Source organism: Alternaria dauci, chromosome 5 (genome assembly GCF_042100115.1).
Source record: "Alternaria dauci strain A2016 chromosome 5, whole genome shotgun sequence".
In the NCBI taxonomy this organism is placed as follows: domain Eukaryota; kingdom Fungi; phylum Ascomycota; class Dothideomycetes; order Pleosporales; family Pleosporaceae; genus Alternaria; species Alternaria dauci.
In genome coordinates, this window is record NC_091276.1 from 1,547,796 (window position 1) to 1,569,302 (window position 21,507).

Here is a 21,507-nt window from a genome sequence, read left to right on the forward strand (position 1 = left end):
CGCGTCGACGGACTTTCACATTGTGATTCCTTTTCAGCTTCTACATTCCAAGGCAGTCGAAGCAATCATGCATCTTCCCTCGTTGCTTGTCGCGCTTGGTGTATGCGGTGCCGTTGCCGCGCCTTTGGAACAACAACAACCACTCCCGGGAAGTGCGCGACACCACGCAGGGCCCAACAAGGTCTTTAATCCGTACAAGCCTGGCAACAATGACCCCTTTGACAAGAAGATTGACTCACAAGGTGACAAGCTTCAACCACTGCCATACGTGAGTTCAACATTGACATGGTCATTCAGCTGAATGACAAACATCCAGCGCATAGAAACTACATACTAACGAATTTTGCAGCGGAATGGTGATGGCGCAAGTGTGTTGGGGCCTCGTAATCGCGCTCGTGAACGACAGAATCCAGATCTTGTCCGCCCACCCAGCACCGACCATGGCGCGATTCCCAACATGCGCTGGTCTTTTGCGGATTCGCATATCCGCATCGAAGAAGGCGGTTGGACACGTGAGACGACCGTTCGCGAGCTGGGCACTAGCAAAGAGCTAGCCGGTGTGAACATGCGCCTAGAAGAAGGTGTCATCCGTGAGCTTCATTGGCACAAGGAAGCTGAATGGGCCTATGTCCTTGAAGGCAAGGTCCGCATCACTGCTCTCGACCCTGAAGGTGGCTCCTTCGTCGACGACTTGGAGAAGGGTGACCTGTGGTACTTCCCCTCTGGTCACCCTCACTCCCTGCAAGGTCTTAGTCCCAACGGCACAGAGTTCCTACTGGTCTTTGACGACGGCAATTTCTCTGAAGACTCCACTTTCCTGCTTACTGATTGGATGAGACTCACACCCAAGTCAGTCTTGGGCGAGAACTTCCGTGTGGCACCAGAAGTCTTCAAAGCTATTCCCGAGAGTGAGAAGTACATTTTCAAAGGCTCAGAGCCCGGTTCCATTGACGACGAGGTGCCAAGCAAGGGTAAAGGGTACAAGAAGTCGAAGATCCAATTTACCCATAAGATGCTGGCTCAGGAGCCGGTCAACACAACTGGTGGTCAAGTCCGCATCACTGATTCGACAAACTTCCCCATCTCAAAGACTGTCGCTGCAGCACACTTGAGCATTCAACCTGGCGCCATCCGCGAGATGCATTGGCATCGTAAGTCACTTACCTACCCATGCCTAGCGCCTTGCTAACTCATTCCCACAGCCAACGCAGACGAATGGTCGTTCTTCATCGCTGGCCGCGCCCGTGTAACCATCTTCGCTGCCAAAGGTACAGCACGCACCTTCGACTTCCAAGCCGGTGATGTCGGCGTCATTCCCCGTAACATGGGTCATTTCATCGAAAATCTGTCTGATGACGAAGACGTCGAGGTGCTGGAAATCTTCCGTACAGACAAGTACCAAGATTTCAGCTTGTTCCAGTGGCTTGGTGAAACCCCACAGAAGCTTGTCAAAGACCATTTGTTTGCAAATAGTCCCAAGGAGGCAGCAGAGTTTGAGAAGGCGATTCGCGATGCGGAAAGAGACCCTATCAAGGATACAGAAGTCGACGAGGAGGACAAGGAGGAGTTGTAGGAACAGGCGTTGGTATGAAATGATGTGAGACGAGTGGCAGATGAGCATGACAAACAGCTATTCGCTATAGCCACTCCCCTTGTGGTAGAATCTCCGAATGTTTACTAGTATTTGCTTTATTGGCACGAACGCTGAACAAAAGTTCGTCTTGTTACTTCTTCGTAGAAACTAACTGAAAGAGAGGCCGAGCAGCCACACGGGCTATTGTCAAGAAGACGAGCGGGCTCGGACTGGCTTCCGATACTGTGGCTGCTCGACAAGAGACAGCGGCGCGTACAAGAGACCAAAGAGGCGCAAGTGATGTTCGCATGCATGGTGTTGGTGGTGGATTTGGAAGGATTTGTGGCTTTGGTCTAGCCGCAATATGATTGGTGGAAGAAGCGGCACCGTTCAGAACTCGGGAATGATCGCGTGGGCAGGCACGTGGCGGGGATCCCCCAAGGGCAACTTTGTTATTCCTTCTAGTTGCGTTGCCCCAAATTCTTCGCGCCATGACAGTCATCACCAAAGGAAGTCGAGTGTTTGTCACTGGCATCAGCGGTCTCATCGGCTCCCATGTGGCAGACCATCTACTTCGGACCGGGTACCGCGTCCGAGGTGCGGTGCGGAATCAGGATGAGGCAGAATTGATGCATTCCATCTACCGAGCGCGTCACCATCAAGCAGAAGATTCCTTCGATACTGTCATAGTCGCAGACATGAAGTTGCCAGGAGCCTTCAAAAACCTTCTCGCCGACTGTGAAGGAGTCGCCCACGTCGCGTCTGATTTGAGCTTCAGTCCTGACCCCAACGTTGTCATTACAGGGTGCGTCAATGGCATTAAGGCGATACTAGAGGAAGCTCGTTCGACACCCACCATCAAGAGATTTGTGTACACTTCGAGCAGCAACGCAGCAACTAGACCCTTGGTGGACGAGGCAAGACATGTCAACTCAAGTTCGTGGAACGACGGCATCTTAGAGGAAGCTTGGGCGCCACCACCGTACCACCCTGAGCGTGCTTACGCCGTGTACGCGGCCTCGAAGGTTGCGTGCGAGCGTGCAGCTTGGGCCTTTGTGCAGGAGCAGAAACCGAGCTTTGTCTTCAACACTGTGCTTCCCAACTACACGTCTGGCATCATATTACAGCCTCTCCATATTGCAGGCGCAGGAAGTACCGCGCGTTGGGTGCGTGACGCCTTTGATCACCCCTCCGAGGAGGAATATGTAGCAAAGCTGCGGGACGATAGTCCCCAGTGGCAAGTCGATGTCGAAGATGTTGCGAAATTGCATCTTGCAGCGCTCATGTTTGACGAGGTCAATGGCGAGCGGCTGTTTGGTTTCGCCTTCCCTTTCAACTACAACAGCTTCCTCCGTGTGTTCCGAGAATTGGCACCGGACCGTATGTTTCCAGCCGACGAACCTGGGAAAAAGAAACCGAGTACCACAGTGGATGTTCAGAGGTCCATTGAGCTACTGAAAAAGTTTGGGGCAAGTGGTTGGGTGCCATTCGAGGAGAGTATCCGACGTTCGTGCTTGGGTACATATGGAGACGGCTTCAGCGCATACAATGGCCTTGTTGGTTGATGGTATCTTTCTATGCTACGAATATCAAGCATTTTTGAAATCTTGTCCAGTATATGTGCGTGTTGCTGGTGGGACAAATCAGTGTTTGTCTCACGAAGTTTGTACAGATTGTAACATGATGGGTTGATGCCGTAGACGAAGACACGATGGTCCAACCAGAGCTCTTAGTGACGCTATGCGTGTCTTTGCACATGGTTTGGACGAAACAACACTTCGGGAGATTGTGTGTTTTGTAGGTGAGCTGTCACCGAATTGCCGATTGACAAAGATCATCAGTGCCATATACATCAAGGCAGAGCCTACGTCCCAACTCTTATCGTCTTAAGATTGCACGACAAGGCTTTGTCCACTGCGAATACCGAAGCCTTGCCAAAGATCATACGATTGCCTAGCAGAATGGATATGCTGAAGAAGTCTCCCACAGTGTCGCCACGTGGCCGAGTTGATCTCATGATCGGTCGGAGCAGATTCCAAACGGAATTCAATGTGCAGCCAAACGGTACTCGAAACTAAGTGAGCCCAAGTTGATAATCTACGCAGCCTCTGTATGATGTCATGTTTGTTTCGAAGATTTCTTTTCGGACCCTCGCTTTGCTTTTGCGGCCACGTTGCGCCGCAAAGCTTATCACATTGGTTGACGGTGGATGGTTCACGACGTGGGCACGCGAATGGGTTGTTGTAGGGCAAAACTTTGGCTCTGTGCTGTACTGGTAGCCTGTTTTGGCCTTGACGGTGTTGGGCGCGGTGCTCGTGTTGTTATTCGAAGCATTCGGTGCTGTCAAAACAACTCTCAGCCTGCAGAGAAAAAGCTTCGTGGTTTCGCATTCCATGTTGAATGCGCACTTGCGGAGCCGCATGCCCAACGACCTGTGTCTACATGGCTCGGTGTCTATGGTCAACGCTTCTCTTCCGGGCTCGACGAGGACGAGTATATTGATAAGCGTAGTTACGGGTCGTTGGGTAGACGCATCGCTGGTCTTTGGATGAGATGGCAGTGTCAAAGTCTACCATGCGCTGTTGGAAACTTGGGTGGTTACAATGAGCGACTGAAGCGTGGTGTCTGGGCGCCTAGTGTCATGCCCGAGCAGTAAGCTGAGCAAATGTTCAAGGTTTCATGAGGGGTTGTAGGCGATCATGTTGCGGTTATCATTCCTCGGCGGTAAGCTGACTCTGTTCCATCTAGATTGTACCTGGTGGACCCTGTAACTCGGGAATCGGGGTCGGTCTCTTCATGATGCCCGAAAACGATGACGTTCATGCTGACGCAACGTGGTAGCCGGACAAAAACTTTTTTTTAATCAACGTGTTCGTACACAGTGGTCATGGAGTTGTAGACTAGGGTCACCTGGCAGGTAGGTGACACGTTGAAGGAGAGTGGGAGTGGGAGCGGCGTTGGGGGTGAAGAAGGGCGAGGGCGAGTGTGGCAACTGGAAAAGCACGTGAGAAGGGGCACTGGAGGCATTGCTGTAGAAAAGCAGGCAGCGTGTTTGATGAGCACAGCTAGCCATGTATGGAGGGGGTGATTGTTGCGAGTACGCGCGGCGCAGACATGTGGAGCGTCGCGATGTAGCGCATGGGGATCAACACGCAATACGATCTAGGTGCGCTCTCGCGACTGCTTTTACGGATACGCGCTTGCGACAATCGGGAGCGATGAGCCGTTGGCCGGGCTCAGGCGCACAGCACGCGGTGGCGTTGTGCCAAGCGTGTGACTGGCGGTAGAGTTGTGATGGCGTTTGATTGAGTTGCACATGGGCCGATGGCCATGTCTGTCCAGGTGTCCCTGAGATGGTTCGAGGGTGGTGTGGAGAGCAGGGCCGACTGCAGAGATGAGAGGGAGGAATGGAAGAATGGAAGCAGGAAGGAAGCAGAGGAGGACTGGCGGGTTTGCGTTCCGGCTGGCACGACGACTCAGAGCGAGTTTGGCTGTCGCAGCTCAAAGGTGGTCCCAGCCCAGTGTTGTGGACGGGTCCAAGGGGTTTTTCAGGGTCCACGCTAGGCCGTTTGCAGCGGGCATCTGGAGCCCCCAAGGGCCTTGGCGTGCATTGCGAGCACGGGCGCTGCGTTACACCTGCCCGAAAGGGGCCCGTGGGCAGCTCCAGCAGTCGAGGCCGTTACCCACTCCCCTATTCCTCGCCCACCTGCGCCGTCAATCTATACGCCGCCTGCAAGATTGATCTCCCGTCTCCCTCTGCTAGAGGCTCGCATGCCACTCGTTGGTGCGCACCTCCGCGCTTCTCGCGTCCGCTTTCGTGCTACCACACAGACGTGACGTACTGAACAGCTCCGCCCCCTTCGCAAGCAAACGCTCCAGCATTTCGCCAGGCCCCGTGAACCGTGCACACGGCGCAGGCGGGAAATCTCCCCCCCCAAAGAAAAAAAGTACCCAGGTTCGGTCGGTGCCAGAGGTACTCGGCCTGCCGCCCTCCTCCTGCCTTTCGTATATATCCTGCTTCCCGCTGATTAGCACGCCGCTGCCCACCCTCTCTTCTTCACAACCAGCCCGAGCAATCATCATGTCGCGACACCAGATAATTTCCCCCGCAGACATTGAGCGTCAGATTGCCCAAGGCGAGCCTATTGTGATCCACGAGGGCTATGTCCTGCATCTTGGAGAATGGATCGATAAGCACCCGGGTGGTCGTCTCGCTATCCTGCACATGGTCGGAAGAGATGCGACAGACGAGATCAATATGTATGTAATGCGGGACGAGCCTAAATCTACTCCAGCCCTACCAACCCAGCTCTAAAAGGCAAAGTCCGCCCTATACCATGTCGCCGGATGTCTGCGGAAGGGTTGAGTAAGCACACCACCTTAACCTCATGCTGACCTCACACCAGCTACCACACCAATAAGGCCCTACTTATGATGACAAAGCATCGCATCGGTCGCGTACAGCTGCCCTGGGCCAACCTTGAGCCTCCAATTCGCTCGCCCGACTACTACATAAATCTCAAAGAGAGAAAACGATTGGCCGCTGCGCCAGAGTCCGAAAAATCTCGTCGCGGGAGAAGCGTCGACCTGGGATCCGTGGGTCTACCCGTCTACCCCCACACACACACTCCATACACCCTCGCTAACACCAACAAGGCTGCCGCCATCATCGGCAAGAAGCTGATTGGAAAGCCCGATACTTGTGTCTACCGCTCCACCAGCCGTCCTGCAAGTGATCCCGAGAAGCTTCCTCTTATCCAAAGCGAGTATGACGCTGAGCCGCCCGTCATCACCGCTGCAGAGGAGAAGAAGAGGCACAGGGAACAGTATGCCATCGAGCAAGAAGAGAAGGAGATAGAAGAGGGCCTCCGCAACAACCCTTCGCTCGACGTCGAGACGCAAAAGGCCATTGTCCAAAACTACCGTTTACTCCACCAGCAGTTCAAGGATGAAGGCCTCTACCAATGTCGCTACTCCGAGTATGCCAAAGAATCCATCCGATACGCTGTTCTTTTCGCTGCCTTTGGCGGCTTCTTGTACGCCAAATGGTACATGACCTCTGCCATCTTCCTTGGTTTGTTCTGGCAGCAAATCATGTTCACAGCACACGACGCCGGCCACCGTGGAATCACCGGCAACTTTGTCGCAGACACGCTCATTGGCGCCTTCATCGCAGACTTTTGCTGCGGCCTCAGTATCGGCTGGTGGAAGTCCAGCCACAATGTCCACCACCTCGTCACCAACATGCCCGAGCACGACCCCGACATCCAGAACATCCCCTTGTTCTCCACTTCTCCTACCTACATCAAGTCCATTCTCTCGTCCTTTTACAACTTCCAGTTTGTATGGGATGCAGCCTGCGACTTCATGGTCCCCTACCAAAAGTACCTGTACTACCCCATCATGGCTTTTGCTCGTTTCAACCTGTACTTCCTAGGCTGGTTGCATCTAGTCTCGCCACGAGCTGCCCAACTAGGCGCAGCATGGTGGACACGACACGTCGAAATCCTCTTCATGTGCTGCTACTGGTACCTCTTTGGCTACCTTCTCGTCTGGGTCACATTGCCTACATGGCCGATTCGTGTTGGTTTCGTCATCGTCTCGCACATGGTTACCATGATCTTGCACGTACAAATAACCCTCTCTCACTGGGGTATGCCCACTTCGGATCTCGGACCCAACGAGTCTTTCCCCCAACGCCAATTGCGCACTACCATGGATGTCGACTGCCCACCGTGGCTCGATTGGTTTCACGGCGGTCTACAGTTCCAGGCCGTCCACCATCTCTTCCCCCGTGTGCCGCGCCACAACCTCCGCCGAGGCCAAGAGCTCGTCCGTGAGTTTTCCTCAAAGACGGGTGTCAAGTACAACTGCTACGGCTTTGTTGAGGGCAACAAGGTTGTCATCAGCCGCCTGGAGCAGATCTCCCAGATGGTCAAGATCATGGTCGAATGCCAGAACCACATGGCTGAGACGGGCGAGAGCGGATTGCATTAGTACGCGCGGGCGCGGAAGTTGGTTTTTCTTTTGCTGGTGTGTAAACAGCTTCATGATGATGTGTTAGACTTGTAGACCTTATCTCCTTTGTAATGTGCATAGTTAGCGGGAAAAAGAGGCTACATCAAGAACATTACGAGCAATATACACGATATTTGCATTCAGTACAGTGTCATTCAACAGTGTTGTGCTTACATCTTTTACCAGCACGTTTATCATCTGAACACATGATATTTGCATATTCTATCCTTTGTGCATGTTTCTTCTATGCGATCTTGTTAGGTTGGCTTGTGAGATGACAGAAGAATCACGTGTCAGGGTTCATTCAAGCAAATAAGGGGCGTGTGGTCGGACTGTCCCATGCCTGTCATCGCACGGTCGTGGATCCCGGATGTCTGGTCTCGCAAGCCGATACTGCGCACGTCCTGGCCGCCAAGTCAGAACAAGTGTCAACCGAGTCATCCAAAAGGTCGGGTAACTATGTATAATCAGGCAGGCTCCTGACTCATGGACTCCGAGCAACCTGCTTGACTTTCATGTCCGACCTAGCTGGCTCAGTAGACGTACCGAGGTCGCCACTGCCCAACCTTATTTCCTACTAATCACGGCCAACACGTTAGTCCGACTATGATGCTGGCACTGAACTATGTATATATGCTGGCCGTGCGCATGGATGGCAAAGCACATCCATCTCCAAATGCATGGCACTCTGGTCGGCCGAGATTGACATTTTGACATACATGTGCTAATACAAAACTACAAAGTGGGGAAGCCGCCGTCCAGTGTAGCAGGACCCTGATCGTTGTGCAGTCAGCAAAGGCGAAGCGGTCACGAACAAAAAGCGCACAACGTACCATGCGCACCAAGTTACGGTTGGTGATCTTCCAGCTTCCATCCTTCTGCCTGGCCCACGTGTCCTGGTACTGGGCCTTGTCAATCAAAACCTTGCTATTGTCTACCGTGTTTCCAATGCCAGTGTAGGGAGTAAAGTAGTGCGTGGCCTGGAAGTACGTGACGGACACGGCACTGGTGAGACCGCAGATGTGAATCAATTGCGTGCCGAGATGATGCTGGGTGGAGACAAAGGTACTGAGGCTGGGCGCTAGGGTGTCGATGATGGCTTGTACACCATTTAACACACCAATGGGGTCAGAATAGTTGGCACGGGTGTCGGTAGTGAAGACCTTTCTCAGGACTTCGTAGTTGCGGCCATCAATGGCAAGGGCGTAGAGCGCCAGGGTCTGCCGAATAGATTCCGTCGCAACGGGGTCCGGGAGAGATTGAGGGGTAAATTGCCCCGCCAGGTAGCTGAAGCTCACCGGCCCGGGCGCAATCTTCGGGCAGCCGTTGTCCACACCGAACGATGTGATGGACGTGCTGTCATTGCTTTGAGCTGAAACAAAGGGTAGAGCGAACAGAGCCGTAACGTGCAGTGTGATTGCGAAGCGCATGTTCATACAGATACGTAGCAAGGATGTGGGTTCGAGGTAGGTGTGGTTCAGAAGAACGTAGGCAGGACAACGAATCAGAATCGAGCAACCAACAGAGACCTTCGGGTCTGAAATGTATACTAGATGATTGGGGCTGTATATGTGTAAACAAGTTTCGTGCCAAGGGTCGATGCTAGGAAGAAGTAGCAGTGAGTGAGTTTGTTGATGATGGTCGATGATGTTTTGATTATGCCGTATCACCTCCCTAACGCGGTTTGGTTCTCACTATCAAGTACCGCGTTGGCGGCTAATCTTGGATGTCAGTAGAGTCAAATCTCTGGACGTTGGGATGTACAGCAAGCGACACAGCCTTTCACGCGGGGCAGTTCTTAGCGAGACTGGTGGCGGGGTACTATTGCAGCGATTAGTCCGTATCGCACCTTCAACCTTTTCTACCTAGGTAACGTCAACCGCAACATCTCTACGACCAATGCATCTCTTTTGCGAGTGCGATTTTTTAGATAGATCTTGGCAAAAAGACTCGTACCCTGGAGACATGCTGCAGCGCTTCTCTTCGACGGCTCGACTATTCTAAGGCTTGCGAGTGCGTTGTTCTTCGCCTGGGATGTTGCTCAGGCACATGAAGGATAGCGCACAGCGCAAGGATTATGAAGGTAAGCTCTTTGTCAACGAAGCATATGACATACATCCGCCTGGCGTGCTTGCTTCAATTGCCATTGTGCCATCCTCGCCAGCCGGCAACAATGACGAACTCTTCAAAGCTACGGGCACTCTTCGTCTCACAATCGAGTCAAAGTGTATGGATACATTCTCCCGGTACAACAGTGACTAACGCGATAATTTACAGACACTGCTGTGGGTCGAGCTGATGTTTCGCGATGGCCTTGGGGCTTTCAGACGTATATCTAATACCAACACAGCACGAATCTGTCCAAGAGGGATTATGTGACACCCGTTACTCAGCTCTTCTATGCTTGATCATGGTTATTTCACAATCTACGATTTCGCCAATTCCCGAGTTAGAAGAGCTGACGAGAACACTTACTAGTGGAGGCATCAACATGACCGAAAAAAGCATACTCGGTCACGGCATCCGAGGGAAAGACTCCTGTTGTCGTTGAGACCGGTCGAGGTCCATGGAAGAAGAACGGGAGATGAGTCGCAGTAAAGAAGACGCTTTGTTAGATTGAATGGCCAAAACTCTCAAGATATAGACTTTTAAACCAAACGAAGACGGTCATCCGACCACAAAGCCGCACTTCACGAGGATTTCAACAATCAGAGACCATATCGAGCCGTGAGAGAGAGGACGTCTCTGGAGCCTCATTATCCTCGACGATATTCGAATGAAATACTGAATGCAAACATAGGATGCAACCTGGCCTGTCGCTTGAGTAGCCGAAGAAGCGGAGTGAAGACCCCATGAAAAGACATCAGTCTATGTAGCCACTGGCACAGTATATAGACGCAAGCATCACGCTGATCTTGCCAGGCTTGCCGATACGTTATGACGACCCGTTTTATGGCGAAATCGTGATGTTCCATCCCAGGGCCAGGGAACTTGTTTGATATGGCAAACAATCCAACGAGACTGGCCGCGAGCAGGTTGCTAATTCGGCCGGTTGGCGGATACATTGATGGCCATGGATGGTACCTGCGTTAGTTCTGGTGTCTTTCTCGGTACTAAAACTCCAGGACAGACTCGGAATTCGCCTAATATGCGCTCCTCGAATCTGCATTCTGGTGCTGCCTTCGCATTGTTCATCGTACCAACTATCTCCGTGCCCTTTACTGGGACGTTGTCACCATGTCAAACTGACACGAGCAGATACCTCTGTCTTTTCTAAGTCTCTTCTGCGCATCTTTAACGACTGGCCGGTCAGTTTGCCTGTTCGGTACACACCAACTCCACTACCACATCCTCATCCCACGTGCCAAGCATCAAGGCCACTCCCAACAGGCTCTTGCACACTACTACAGCGTCACACTCGGTAATTCCGCCTACCCAGGACCTCTTGAAGCCAATCGTCTACCTTGCCGGGCAAGTTCTTGCCATCTTTTACGGAAACTGAGTACCGCGATGTCCACCGCCAAGGCAACCCGTCGCCTTGGCTCGGTGCCCAGACATGTAGGTGTATGCTATGCAGCAGCAAACCGAAAGCACGGCATACAAAACCTTCAGCCCGTAAGTACCACCTTGAGTTCTTCGCTCTACTACCTCACACGAAACACTATATTCGAAGCCTCGTAGCACTCTCGTCACCGCACACCCAACTCGACAAGAAATCCACGGTCGTTCCTACAAATCCATCAATATGAGGTTCTCGGTAATTGCCCTTCTTGCTGCCGCCACCGCCGTTGTGGCACAGGACACTGTCTCTGTGACTGCTGGTGGTGATTGCGAGCCTCACGGCGATCACTGGTAAGGCGATCTAAATATATATGTTTCACGAATTCAACTGACAGCCTTCAGGCACTGCCCCGACGGCGTCCCAGAGCCTACCACCCCTCCTACCCCAGAACAACTCGCTTCCCATTCTGCGGAGGAGGCCGCTGAGGAGACAGCTGCTTCTACCCCTGCCTCTACCATCGCTTCAACCACCCTCACTGTTGTCACCTCTGGATCTACCCTGATCACTGCTTCCGCAACTCACAGCCACGACGATGACGACGAGGACCACGACCATGAAGCCACTGCCAGTACTTGCGAACCCCATGGTGACCACTGGCACTGCCCTTCCGGTGTTGCTGAGCCTACCACTGCACCCGCCGAGACCGTCTCTGGTACTGCTACCGTCACTGCTAGTGGCGACGCTGCTGAGTCCGCCGCCGGTTCTTCCAGCGCTATTCCTGAGCAAACCGCGAATGCAGCTGTTGCTCTTGGCGCCGGCAAGGTTGTCGCTTTTCTCGGTGCTGCCGCTTACTTCTTGTAAGCACGGATTGGCCTCGACTGTTTTGCCGACCTTTGAATGCAAGCAAGCTCTCAAATGAGCGGATATGCATATTATGGACGAATGCATCCTTACTATATGACTTCACTGTACATAATACGATGTCGGGTACTCGTAATGATATCCTGTTTCGAAATCGAACAACAAATGAAATAAATATAAAGATTGAGATCACAACTAGTGCTGTCCATGATGGTTGCTATTGTGTCCATCTGTCATATTCCTTTACCAATCAATTTACGCCATTTTCTCAGCTACTTATCAGAGTCAGCCAAATTGTGCGCTTCCTCGGAGATGGTCATCCATGCGGGCCAAATGGAAACTGAATTTTGAGTTGTGGTTGTAGAGCATACATGCCTGTTTTCTTTAATACAACAACCCACCGATGAATGTATTACCCGGAACTTAGACATAGGCATCTCGAGACAAAACGAACCATGTTTAGCACTACAAAACTAAACAGCGTCTTGTCTCATGGATTGACAATGAAAGAATCCCAGACGCACCAGAAAGAAACAAAGCAAAGCCATTGTTTAACAAACAAACATCCCTACATGCGAAAACGATTGACATGGTATCTCAGAAAACGCCCGTTTCATATATCGCGCCGTCGTTCATCAACAGATAGCAAGTTTGAGGCAAGCCAAATATTATCTCAACACACTTCGAGGCCAATTTTCTCCTTGGGACAAACCGATCCACGCAGTCAAGCGCCACTCCAAAGACGAAAGCGAAACTCACAATAATGGCATTTTCCTGCCTCTCTCACATCTTCACCAACCTTACACCCGCAACACAAGCAGTCCACAAACCCGGTCACATGGGTCTTATCCACCAAGCCTCTTGCCCAACAAAAACACCTTCCACATTTCCTACCGCACCCAACCAACCCACAACAGCGTTCGCTCCTAATCTTGTATCGGGCGCCGCATTTCGTGAGCGCATACAGGAAATCTTGTCGGGACCGCAGACGCCAGAGCAAAACGAAACAACAGTCGAGGACGGAGGAGAAGACGGCACGAGTTGGGTGTTGGCGAGCAAGGATGTAGATGGATGGGATGTTGGGCGAGAGAAGGCTACGCAAATGTTTGTTAAGAGGAAAGGGAGGGGAAAGTTTAAATTCGAAGAAGCGATGGTGGAGGGGTGGGGGCTTGAGCTGACGGAAGAAGGTGCGAGTAATGGAGTGTTGGGGGCGTGGAACAAGGACAGGGAAGTTGTGGCTAGGGGAGGTCTTTTGGAGGATGGTTTTGAGTATCGAAGTTGGATTGCTGAGTAAAACAAGAGACATGTGCGGGTAGAGAAAAGGAGTCCATGTGCAATGGAGATGGTATTCATGCTGCGGTAAATTTGGAGGGGCAAAATGTGATGGAAGGAATGAGGGACAGAGTAAGACAGAACAAGTGTCACGAGACAGGTTTTGGACAACAATCAATACGCGTAGCTTTTCACTGGAGAGCAGATACTTTCTCAATACATAGTAGTACTGTTTAGGCTTCGCCACCTCTTCTCTTACTGTGTAAAGTAATCGCTGTCGCATCTTAGCTGTCGTGGTGGATTACAAGTGGTGGAAGGTACGTGCCGCATTATGCAAGGGGGGGTCCGTGTACGAACCACTAATCCTCTCTCGTCCACAGTTCACATCAAAGACCAACTGGAATACCGTTCTGAAGACGATACGCTCCAGAAGAAGAGTTGTGGCCATACACGCGGGAACCAAGCGTGATTGTCACTGTTCAACGGACGCGTTCAAGGACCACCTGTGCCGCATTGCTTCAACTAGTTGATAAGATGAAGATGACTAGACAGCAGTCTGGATCCTTATGATCCACTATCAAGGCGTATTTGTGCCGTGTATCGAAGTAAGCTACGACATTCTGGCGAATCAAGGGCGATGTGCGAGGTGGCACTTCATGTCGATTATACCTAGAAGACCATGATGCCGCACGTAACACGTATAAGCAGTGTGCAATCACGCACATGCATGCAGATTCGATAGTTGGAATTGCCCTGTTGACTCTTTAGCAGATGGGACGAGCAGGTGGTAAAGGGAAAGATATGCCTACCGGAATGCCATGAAGAGATGCATATAAGAAGGCTTCTCACGTACTTTCTCTCCTATACTCATTCATATCTCCTCATCTTTCAATCGCTCGACCTGAAGTCTTCATATTTCCAAAGACAATACGGACTCATCATGAAGCTCCTCAGCCTTGCTTTTACCGTGTTAACACTCGCCGCCACCAGCGCAGTTGCAGCACCAGCACCTACCTGTGAAGGACGCTACTGTATCGTCTACCCCGAACCGTGGACTGGTGCCCGCAGAAATGTGTCTGTAGACTGCAAGACCAACGCCGTCTCTTCTTTTATTTGGTGCACGGGAGCATGTGAAGATGGTGCCTGTCTATGATCGATTGGCTTGACTTGGTCATGGCGAAAGAAGGTCAGTGCGTCTAATCCGCTGTGAGCAATGAATCTCAAGGCTGACCGATGGCAAAGATGAGAGAGAAGCTGCTGGGAACATTGTGGTTGTAGCGAAGGCTGATGTCCTAATCTTTGGAGGTTTTAAGATGGGAGACTGCTGTAGAGGTGGTGTGATCGCAGTCCGATAGGGTTTTCTGTGTAGGGAATAAAATAATAATCTAGTAAGCTGACGAATGCATGTAAATATGTAGGCTCCAGTGCGAACTCCCACTATCCTTTCCCTGCTCGAGTTGCGAAAGAGCGAAGCACACGAAGTGACGCTCTTTGGCCAAGATTCCACATGTGACAATCGCATTAAAACAGGATCCGTAAATGGTAGGAATAAGAGTCAACGACCACGATGGTACCAGGAAAGAACAGTATGGAAGAGCCGCACCTACGGATTGCATGACGAAGTAGGAGCAAGCTGACATGGCAAGCAGAGGAGACGACTGCCACGGTCAGGTGGACTGGTGCGTAAGGTGACGTATACCTGTCCTTCTCGAAATGGAGTACGGTTGACGACCCATACAATCCATGTTATCAGAAATGCATACAGTTGTGTTTGTAGATGGGGCTGTGTAAAGCCTAAATGGCCCATGTTGTGAGTGCTAGGTTATCTGGTATGCTGATTCGTACCCGCGGAGCAGAATCCAGATGTCGGGACGTTCCTAATCGCCATGAGAGGCTGTTGATACGATCAGATAGAAAGGGCCGTGAACTCGTGTTAGCGCCCTGCACTTTCTGCGACGCTGATTGAGCAGCGCGCATCCAATACCAACAGATGATCTGCATCCGCACTTCTACTTCAAGCCTCGTATATGTGCAGTCGTCAGAAATGGCGCTGGACCCAACGTCTGCAGCCGCTGAACCTCCCGCATCAAGTAAGGGTACCAACGGTGCCAACATACCAATAGGCTCTCCACACGCGCATTCTTTTACCGATCAGATGATGTCTTCTAGAAGGACAGGGACTTCCAGAAGGCGGGAGCCGCCCTTTGGTAATGCAAATGTAGATCTATTTCAAGCCGTTCGGTGCTTGATAGGCACTCGGATCTCATCGAACGACAGCGGAAGGAGCGTGCAGCATGCCAGCGCATTGTAGATGGCAAGCCCTGTGGAATACCATGTACGATGCCATGGACAAAAAGGTATGCGGTTGCTGTTATCAGGCCATATGAACGCACAATGTTCGTCATGTGTGGTAATTTGAGTGCATGGTGGCTATCCCTAGGGCCCGGCTATTGGAAAGATGGGTATGTAGGGTCAAGGCCGTGCTTGTGGTAAATCGATCAAAGAAGACCCAGGGTCATGGCGTGGCTGTCCTCAGTGTGACGTTCGTGCTCAAGAGGCGTTCAGTCGCGTCTATTGGACAGTGTAGGGCAACGTGGCTCTGCAGTACCTTTAAGAGCCTTGGATTTGATAAGATGTGGTCTGACATCGCGATGGTGTAACCAAGGAGAGGTGTGAACAGTAGAGGGTAGACGTCAGTCGCAGGCATGCACCACCCAGCCTGGAGTTGTGGTATGGTATGCTATTACGCTTTGCGCGATTGCCGTTCCGAAGCGTAATTCAAGGCATGCAAGTCCGTGCGATATTCCTGTGTTATGGAGATGGCATGGGTGTAGGCTATTTGGCAAGGCTGCAATTTTATTGAGGTGAAACGAGTGGGACATCCAGACTTTTGGCGACCAAAGCGCTGTTCGTAGTGGGCACAGTGACAGCCAAGCTGGCTGAGGATAGTTTGCACGAGGAGTTGAGAGAAACTGCAAACCGTATGCGAATGTGGCCATGACGCGTCTGCTTTTGTGAGTTGCAGCGGGAGAGTGCAAAGTCGCCCAGGGTATCCAGAACGACACCTTGTTCTCGAGATGCCAACGTTTCCCATGCCAAGGCGCTGGCCCGCAAGCGTTTCTTGCTTCCTGGGTACAGGGACGACCGCGTCAGACACAACGGGCGGCAGACCGACAGCGCAAACTATCGAAAATACCGGACCAGAGTTTCATCAACAATGTCCATGAGGGTTCAGCGAGAAGACCAGAAGACGATGCTGTGTCCAGGCAGGGTAAGCTCCGGAGGATCTGTCGGAGCCCAAAGTGCGACACATCCCCATCCGGCGGAGCGTTTGACATGTGCGCGTGGTGGGTTCGCGGCTCCCAATCAATGAAGGGGTGAAACCTCCGCCTTCCGCGAACTCTAATTCTATGTTACTTTTGCGAGTCGCTCGAACTGCGGATGCAGCGGGTCATCTCATGCATGATTCGGCGGTATGCGGTGGGTACAGGATTGCGCTCGACATGGACAGTCAAGGACAGAGTCGTGCTGCCACAAAGGTTTGACACGGCTGTAGAGGACTCACGATGCTGGCAGCACTGTGAAGCGGATCTGATCGCCCCAGGCCCTGGGGGAGGCTTCAACGGGAGAATGCGCATCCCGGCCGTTGAGGGATACAGCAAAACTGGGGCTGCATGCTTCCGATGGCAGAGCGGGCGAATCAGTGTGGCTGGAACGACGGGTAGTAATTCCCACTTGGCGCTTTCCAGCAGAAGGGCAGCAGGGGCAAGTCAGCCACGCTGATCCTTTGGGAGTGGGCCGTTTCTTGCCCACTGCTTGCTGCTGGAATCCGCCTCGCTGGCCATTGGTTTCCAGCTTTCCAGTCGGCAGTCTGTCAGCGGCGGCCGCATGGAAAAAGCACTACTGGAGAACCGTTCATGGGGGCGGTCAGCAATCAGGCAAAAACAAACAGTCGCGCGCTGGGGAGAAAGAGAGAGAGAACGAGAGATGGAGGTCATGGACCTGTACATTTGACATGGATGTGTGCGGATAATGGGCATCCGTCAGGCCATTTCAATCTGCTGTGCGCGCCAGCTCCGTCACACGGCACGTTCTTGGCACTGGGCAGTATCTCCTGTGGCATCGTGCATCCCCCCCCTCCCATACACCAGTGAACCTACCACAGAAACCGGCTGTGAACCCAGACGTGGCGTCGCAGCTGAGCGCCGGGTTGGAATTAGCATCGTCGGAAGCGTAAAGGCGACCAGCAGTGGCGCTGGGAATATGCTACTGCAGCATGGCGATGCCGTTTGTCTTGGTGTCTAGCCAGCGCGCCAGGGCCCCCAGGACGATGTGATGGAACGACACCATGGCTGCTCATCGACGACCTGGATGTGAGCTGGAACCGTGTGATCGGTGGGCCGCTCACCTAGTTAGCCCAACTTTGGTGCTCGCTCCAAGGCGTACGAGTCATGTAGCTGCCTCTCAGCCATCTTCCGGTGGCTGGCGTATGCAGTGCATGCAGCGAGAGAGAAGGTGTGGAGAGCAGTCTTGTCCAAGGGCCTGAGCAGGTGTGCGTCGAGCGAGCCATGGTTCTCGACACAAGGCCCTTCTGCAGAGGCTGCAGGTGAGCGCGCGAGGCGTCCGCGGAGCATTCATGGGTTGCACGCTATCTACAGCAGACTAGACAGACTAGACTCGCTTTGTTCGCTCCAGTTCGGCTAATACTGTCAGTGCCCAGGTGCAGATGAGCCTGATCGAGTGGGCCTCCCAGCCGTCCCCTCTCATAGCCGCGTGCCCTCAGCTCTCCCCATTCTTCACATATCCATCGCCGATTCTTGCACCCTCCATTGCAATTGCGGCTTCCGACGACTGGTGGACCATTGAGTTTGCGACCTGTGTTGGGACATACTTTCGCTCACAGTCGACTTTGGACAAAGTTAGCCAGCCTCGCCGTCGCCTCTCTTCTGGCCCCCAGCACCCGTCCGTCTCAGCACCACCAGCCATCGGCCGCAGCAACGCACCAGACAACCCGTCTCGTCGCGTCTCCCGTCGTCGAAACCACCTTTTCGCCGCACCTGTCGCTTTGCGCAATATTTTGGCAGCGCTCTCGCATCTCTTTTTGTTGGTAAGTTTTCCCATGCCGCCTTTTTCCGTGTTCTTGGGATGCCGACAGAGCGGACACGCGTCAGCCAGCAAGTGCGGACGTGGCCTTGGGGCATCCACGAGATGCAACTCATGGAAGTGTCAAAGACATGTGCTGACAAGGCCAGCTTGCGTGCATACCGTGGTTGAGACGAGTGCAGTTGTTGTCCTAGCCTACCCAACCCAGGCCAACCCAGAGTACCAATTGTGTGGTCGCCGACGTAAGTGCGCCCTTGTGGTGGGTGGAGCGAGGTAGTCCCTGAGATCGACTCGCTCCAAGTCTGCTACCACGCGGCATACTGACTCGCCATAGAGAGACGCCGCACCCAACATGAACACGATTGCCGTCAGCAACGAGACAAAGTCTCAGTTTATTCGCACCACCAAGGATGGCCGCCAGATTCGCTACAACCTCCAGGTAATCCAGCAGCCCGAGCGCGCGCGTGCCTGTGGTAGCGGCGCAAAGTCGAGTGCCGATCGCCGCCCAGTTGACCCTCCCCCCATTGTCGAGCTTCGCGTCTTCGAGAATGACCAGGACATCACCTTTGCCTACAATGCCAACTTCTTCCTTCACGCCAGCCTGGAGAATGCGCGGCCCATCGCAGCCGGACGCAGCCAGTCTTCGGCGGGCCCCAGCTTCCCTGTCCTCACCGGCACCCCAGTTGCAGGCATGGCCTACCTCGAGCGCCCTACACCCGCGGGCTACTTCATCTTTCCCGACCTGTCTGTTCGCCATGAGGGCAAGTACCGCCTGAGCTTTGCACTGTTTGAGAATCTGGCAGAGGTCAAGGACCTCGACCCCGGCGACCCAGACGTCATCTACGACGGCAACCACTTCGTCACCCACCGCGCCGAAGTCAAGTCGGCACCGTTTACCGTCTTCTCCGCTAAGAAATTCCCTGGTCTCTCCGAGAGCACTGCTTTGAGCCGTCAGGTCGCCGAGCAGGGCTGCCGCGTCCGCATCCGTCGCGATGTGAGGATGAGGCGCCGCGAGAACAAGTCGTCCAAGGAGTGGGACGACTACGACGAAGAGGGCGGTGGCTACGACCGCGCTCGAGGAACAGCGACCCCGGACAACTACCATCAACCATCCAACGCCCCTCTCGATGACCGTCCCCGCTCCGTCTCCAACGCCAGTAACCACTCACTGGCACCGCCACGCCGTCCGAGCATGGAAGAGATGGGACATGGCTACCCGGCTAGCAATAGCTACCACCAACAACAGATGCCTCCACCGCAGAACCCCACCTACTCACAAATGCCGTCGTACGCGTCGAGCCAACAACACCAATACTCCCAACAGTACTCGGCTCCACAAACAGCGTCTATGATGCAGTCTCCTCAACACTCCACTGCATACTCGCAACACCCGCAACATGCGCAACACAGCAGCTACTCAAGCCAGCACCAATCCCAGCCAGCAATGCCCGTGAGCCAGCAGTACGGATACTCCAACTACCAACAGCCGGCACACTATGAGCAGGTGCCTCCCGCCCGCCAGGAACAGGTGCCTCCCGAATATGCTCACCCAGCCGAGTACCGCCGTCCGTCTGTGACCCAGCCGTCCACACAACAATACTCGGCATCCAGCCATACGATGCAGTCATACGGCTCAATGGATCAGTACAGCCGGCCGCAGCAAATGAGCCAGCCTTTGCAGCCTCTGCAACCCCTTCACACCTCTCCGCAGTCGTACGCCTCATCCACTCCAAGTGCCGTGCATACACCTAGCCACCAGGCGCTGCCATCATTGCGACCCATTGTCGCCGACAAATTGGAGCCTGTGTCGCCTTCTTTCCAATCGCCTCCTGGTACTCTCTCGGCCACCATGTCTGTCAACTCGGACGGTTCGACTCAGAACTACGCTCTGCCCAAGTTCAACCCCCAGGCACAGGGTCTTCCGCCCATGTCGGCCGGATCCAGCAACAAACGTTCCTTCTCGAGCACCTTTGATTCTCGTCACCTGAATGAACGCATGGTTGCAGGAAGCAGACCCCAGCCGTCTGGTGCCGGCTATACCTATGACACTGCCGACTCGCCGGACATGGAGGAGCCAATGGACCGAGCGGCCATGAGTTATCGGCGTGCAGACGGAACGCAACGACAACGTCATGTTCCCGCAGTAGGTCACTGACGTTGTCCACTGCTGACGACCGTGTAGCCGTAACAGGAACGGCACCCAGTCTATACGTTGCATAGGGATCTGTTGGTGGAGTACGGCGTTATGTGTGCTGTTACGGATCTAATGTGCTCGAATCATCTATACCCCCCTGAGTACGACGAATGCGCCATCTGGTTACGGCAAGCTTTCCATTTTATCACTGTATCCTGTCTTTCAATGCTTTATTATCTATATGTCAGCTGGCGAGCTGCACACTACCTTTCCTTTTACTTTACCCGTCACACAAAAACACCCCTTTACTACACATACCCCTAGCGAGGCATTACTTCCTCTGTTTCCTTTTCTCTATTATTCCTATCGTGTATTTTGTCCGGAAGTACGAAGCAAAACATGCAGCTCAACAAAATGAGAGCGTTGTCATTCATTTCCTTGCATGCGTTGATGAAATCGTGATTTTCGTTCCTACGGGCTCCAAGTTGCAAACCCGGATAATGGGACAAGAAAGTACATGCATGGCTATGCGACATGGGAGGGAGGCTGCCTGTAGTTTGTGTAGATTCCATAGGCTAAATCTATGGCACGCTGTGCGTCGTCAAACCCTGGTTATGATGTGTGTACCTTACCAGCCTTTGCGTCTGTCTGCAACCGGCGCATCTCCAGAGTACCCCTCCAACCTACCCCGCGTCCCAAACAAGACAAACACAATCACGCAATTTCTGGGCGTCCTACCAGAACGTGCGCTATGACAATCGAGGGTACGATGTGGCCGTCTTTTATACATAACAGGTTAACAGAGATTCAGTAAGTTTTCAGATCATGCCCCAAACGATAGCGGGATACCTTTAGCTAGCCAATGAAAGCATGGTATGAGTGTGGCCATGGCTTTCAGCACAGTTCCGCAGTAGGAAGCTACTAAGATGCTCTGGATACAAGAGTAATTCTTACCCACGTGGGAGTAGATGACGTGACAGAGACGGCTGTTGGCACAATTGACTGTCTGCTCCTCCCCTCTTTCTGAATCCTGTCCCTCGATCG

General features: G+C 53.0%; 6 protein-coding genes across 6 annotated transcripts; 5 read left to right on the top strand and 1 right to left on the bottom strand.

Moving 5' to 3' along the window:
* Window positions 1-67: 67 nt before the first annotated feature.
* ACET3X_005998 (uncharacterized protein) lies at window positions 68-1,573 on the top strand (the record flags this gene model as incomplete). Its single annotated transcript, XM_069452162.1, has 3 exons — window positions 68-268; window positions 350-1,151; window positions 1,203-1,573. The coding sequence occupies 3 exons, from the start codon at window positions 68-70 to the stop codon at window positions 1,571-1,573; spliced, it is 1,374 nt and encodes a 457-aa protein (XP_069306358.1).
* A 491-nt stretch (window positions 1,574-2,064) lies between these two features.
* ACET3X_005999 (uncharacterized protein) lies at window positions 2,065-3,138 on the top strand (the record flags this gene model as incomplete). The annotated part of the gene is made up of 1 exon (XM_069452163.1): window positions 2,065-3,138. The coding sequence occupies one exon, from the start codon at window positions 2,065-2,067 to the stop codon at window positions 3,136-3,138; it is 1,074 nt and encodes a 357-aa protein (XP_069306359.1).
* Window positions 3,139-5,654: 2,516 nt separating this feature from the next.
* On the top strand, window positions 5,655-7,570 carry ACET3X_006000 (uncharacterized protein; the record flags this gene model as incomplete). Its single annotated transcript, XM_069452164.1, has 3 exons — window positions 5,655-5,833; window positions 5,980-6,169; window positions 6,230-7,570. The coding sequence occupies 3 exons, from the start codon at window positions 5,655-5,657 to the stop codon at window positions 7,568-7,570; spliced, it is 1,710 nt and encodes a 569-aa protein (XP_069306360.1).
* A 756-nt stretch (window positions 7,571-8,326) lies between these two features.
* On the bottom strand, window positions 8,327-9,027 carry ACET3X_006001 (uncharacterized protein; the record flags this gene model as incomplete). Its single annotated transcript, XM_069452165.1, has 2 exons — window positions 8,327-8,365; window positions 8,425-9,027. The coding sequence occupies 2 exons, from the start codon at window positions 9,025-9,027 to the stop codon at window positions 8,327-8,329; spliced, it is 642 nt and encodes a 213-aa protein (XP_069306361.1).
* A 401-nt stretch (window positions 9,028-9,428) lies between these two features.
* On the top strand, window positions 9,429-12,096 carry ACET3X_006002 (uncharacterized protein). Its single transcript, XM_069452166.1, has 3 exons — window positions 9,429-9,674; window positions 9,869-11,443; window positions 11,495-12,096. The coding sequence occupies exons 2-3, from the start codon at window positions 11,337-11,339 to the stop codon at window positions 11,952-11,954; spliced, it is 567 nt and encodes a 188-aa protein (XP_069306362.1). The 5' UTR covers window positions 9,429-9,674; window positions 9,869-11,336; the 3' UTR covers window positions 11,955-12,096.
* Window positions 12,097-17,794: 5,698 nt separating this feature from the next.
* On the top strand, window positions 17,795-20,484 carry ACET3X_006003 (uncharacterized protein; the record flags this gene model as incomplete). The annotated part of the gene is made up of 5 exons (XM_069452167.1): window positions 17,795-17,832; window positions 17,940-18,333; window positions 18,479-18,483; window positions 18,538-18,571; window positions 18,664-20,484. 5 exons carry the CDS (start codon window positions 17,795-17,797, stop codon window positions 20,482-20,484), a joined length of 2,292 nt encoding a protein of 763 aa, XP_069306363.1.
* Between the last annotated feature and the right edge of the window lie 1,023 nt (window positions 20,485-21,507).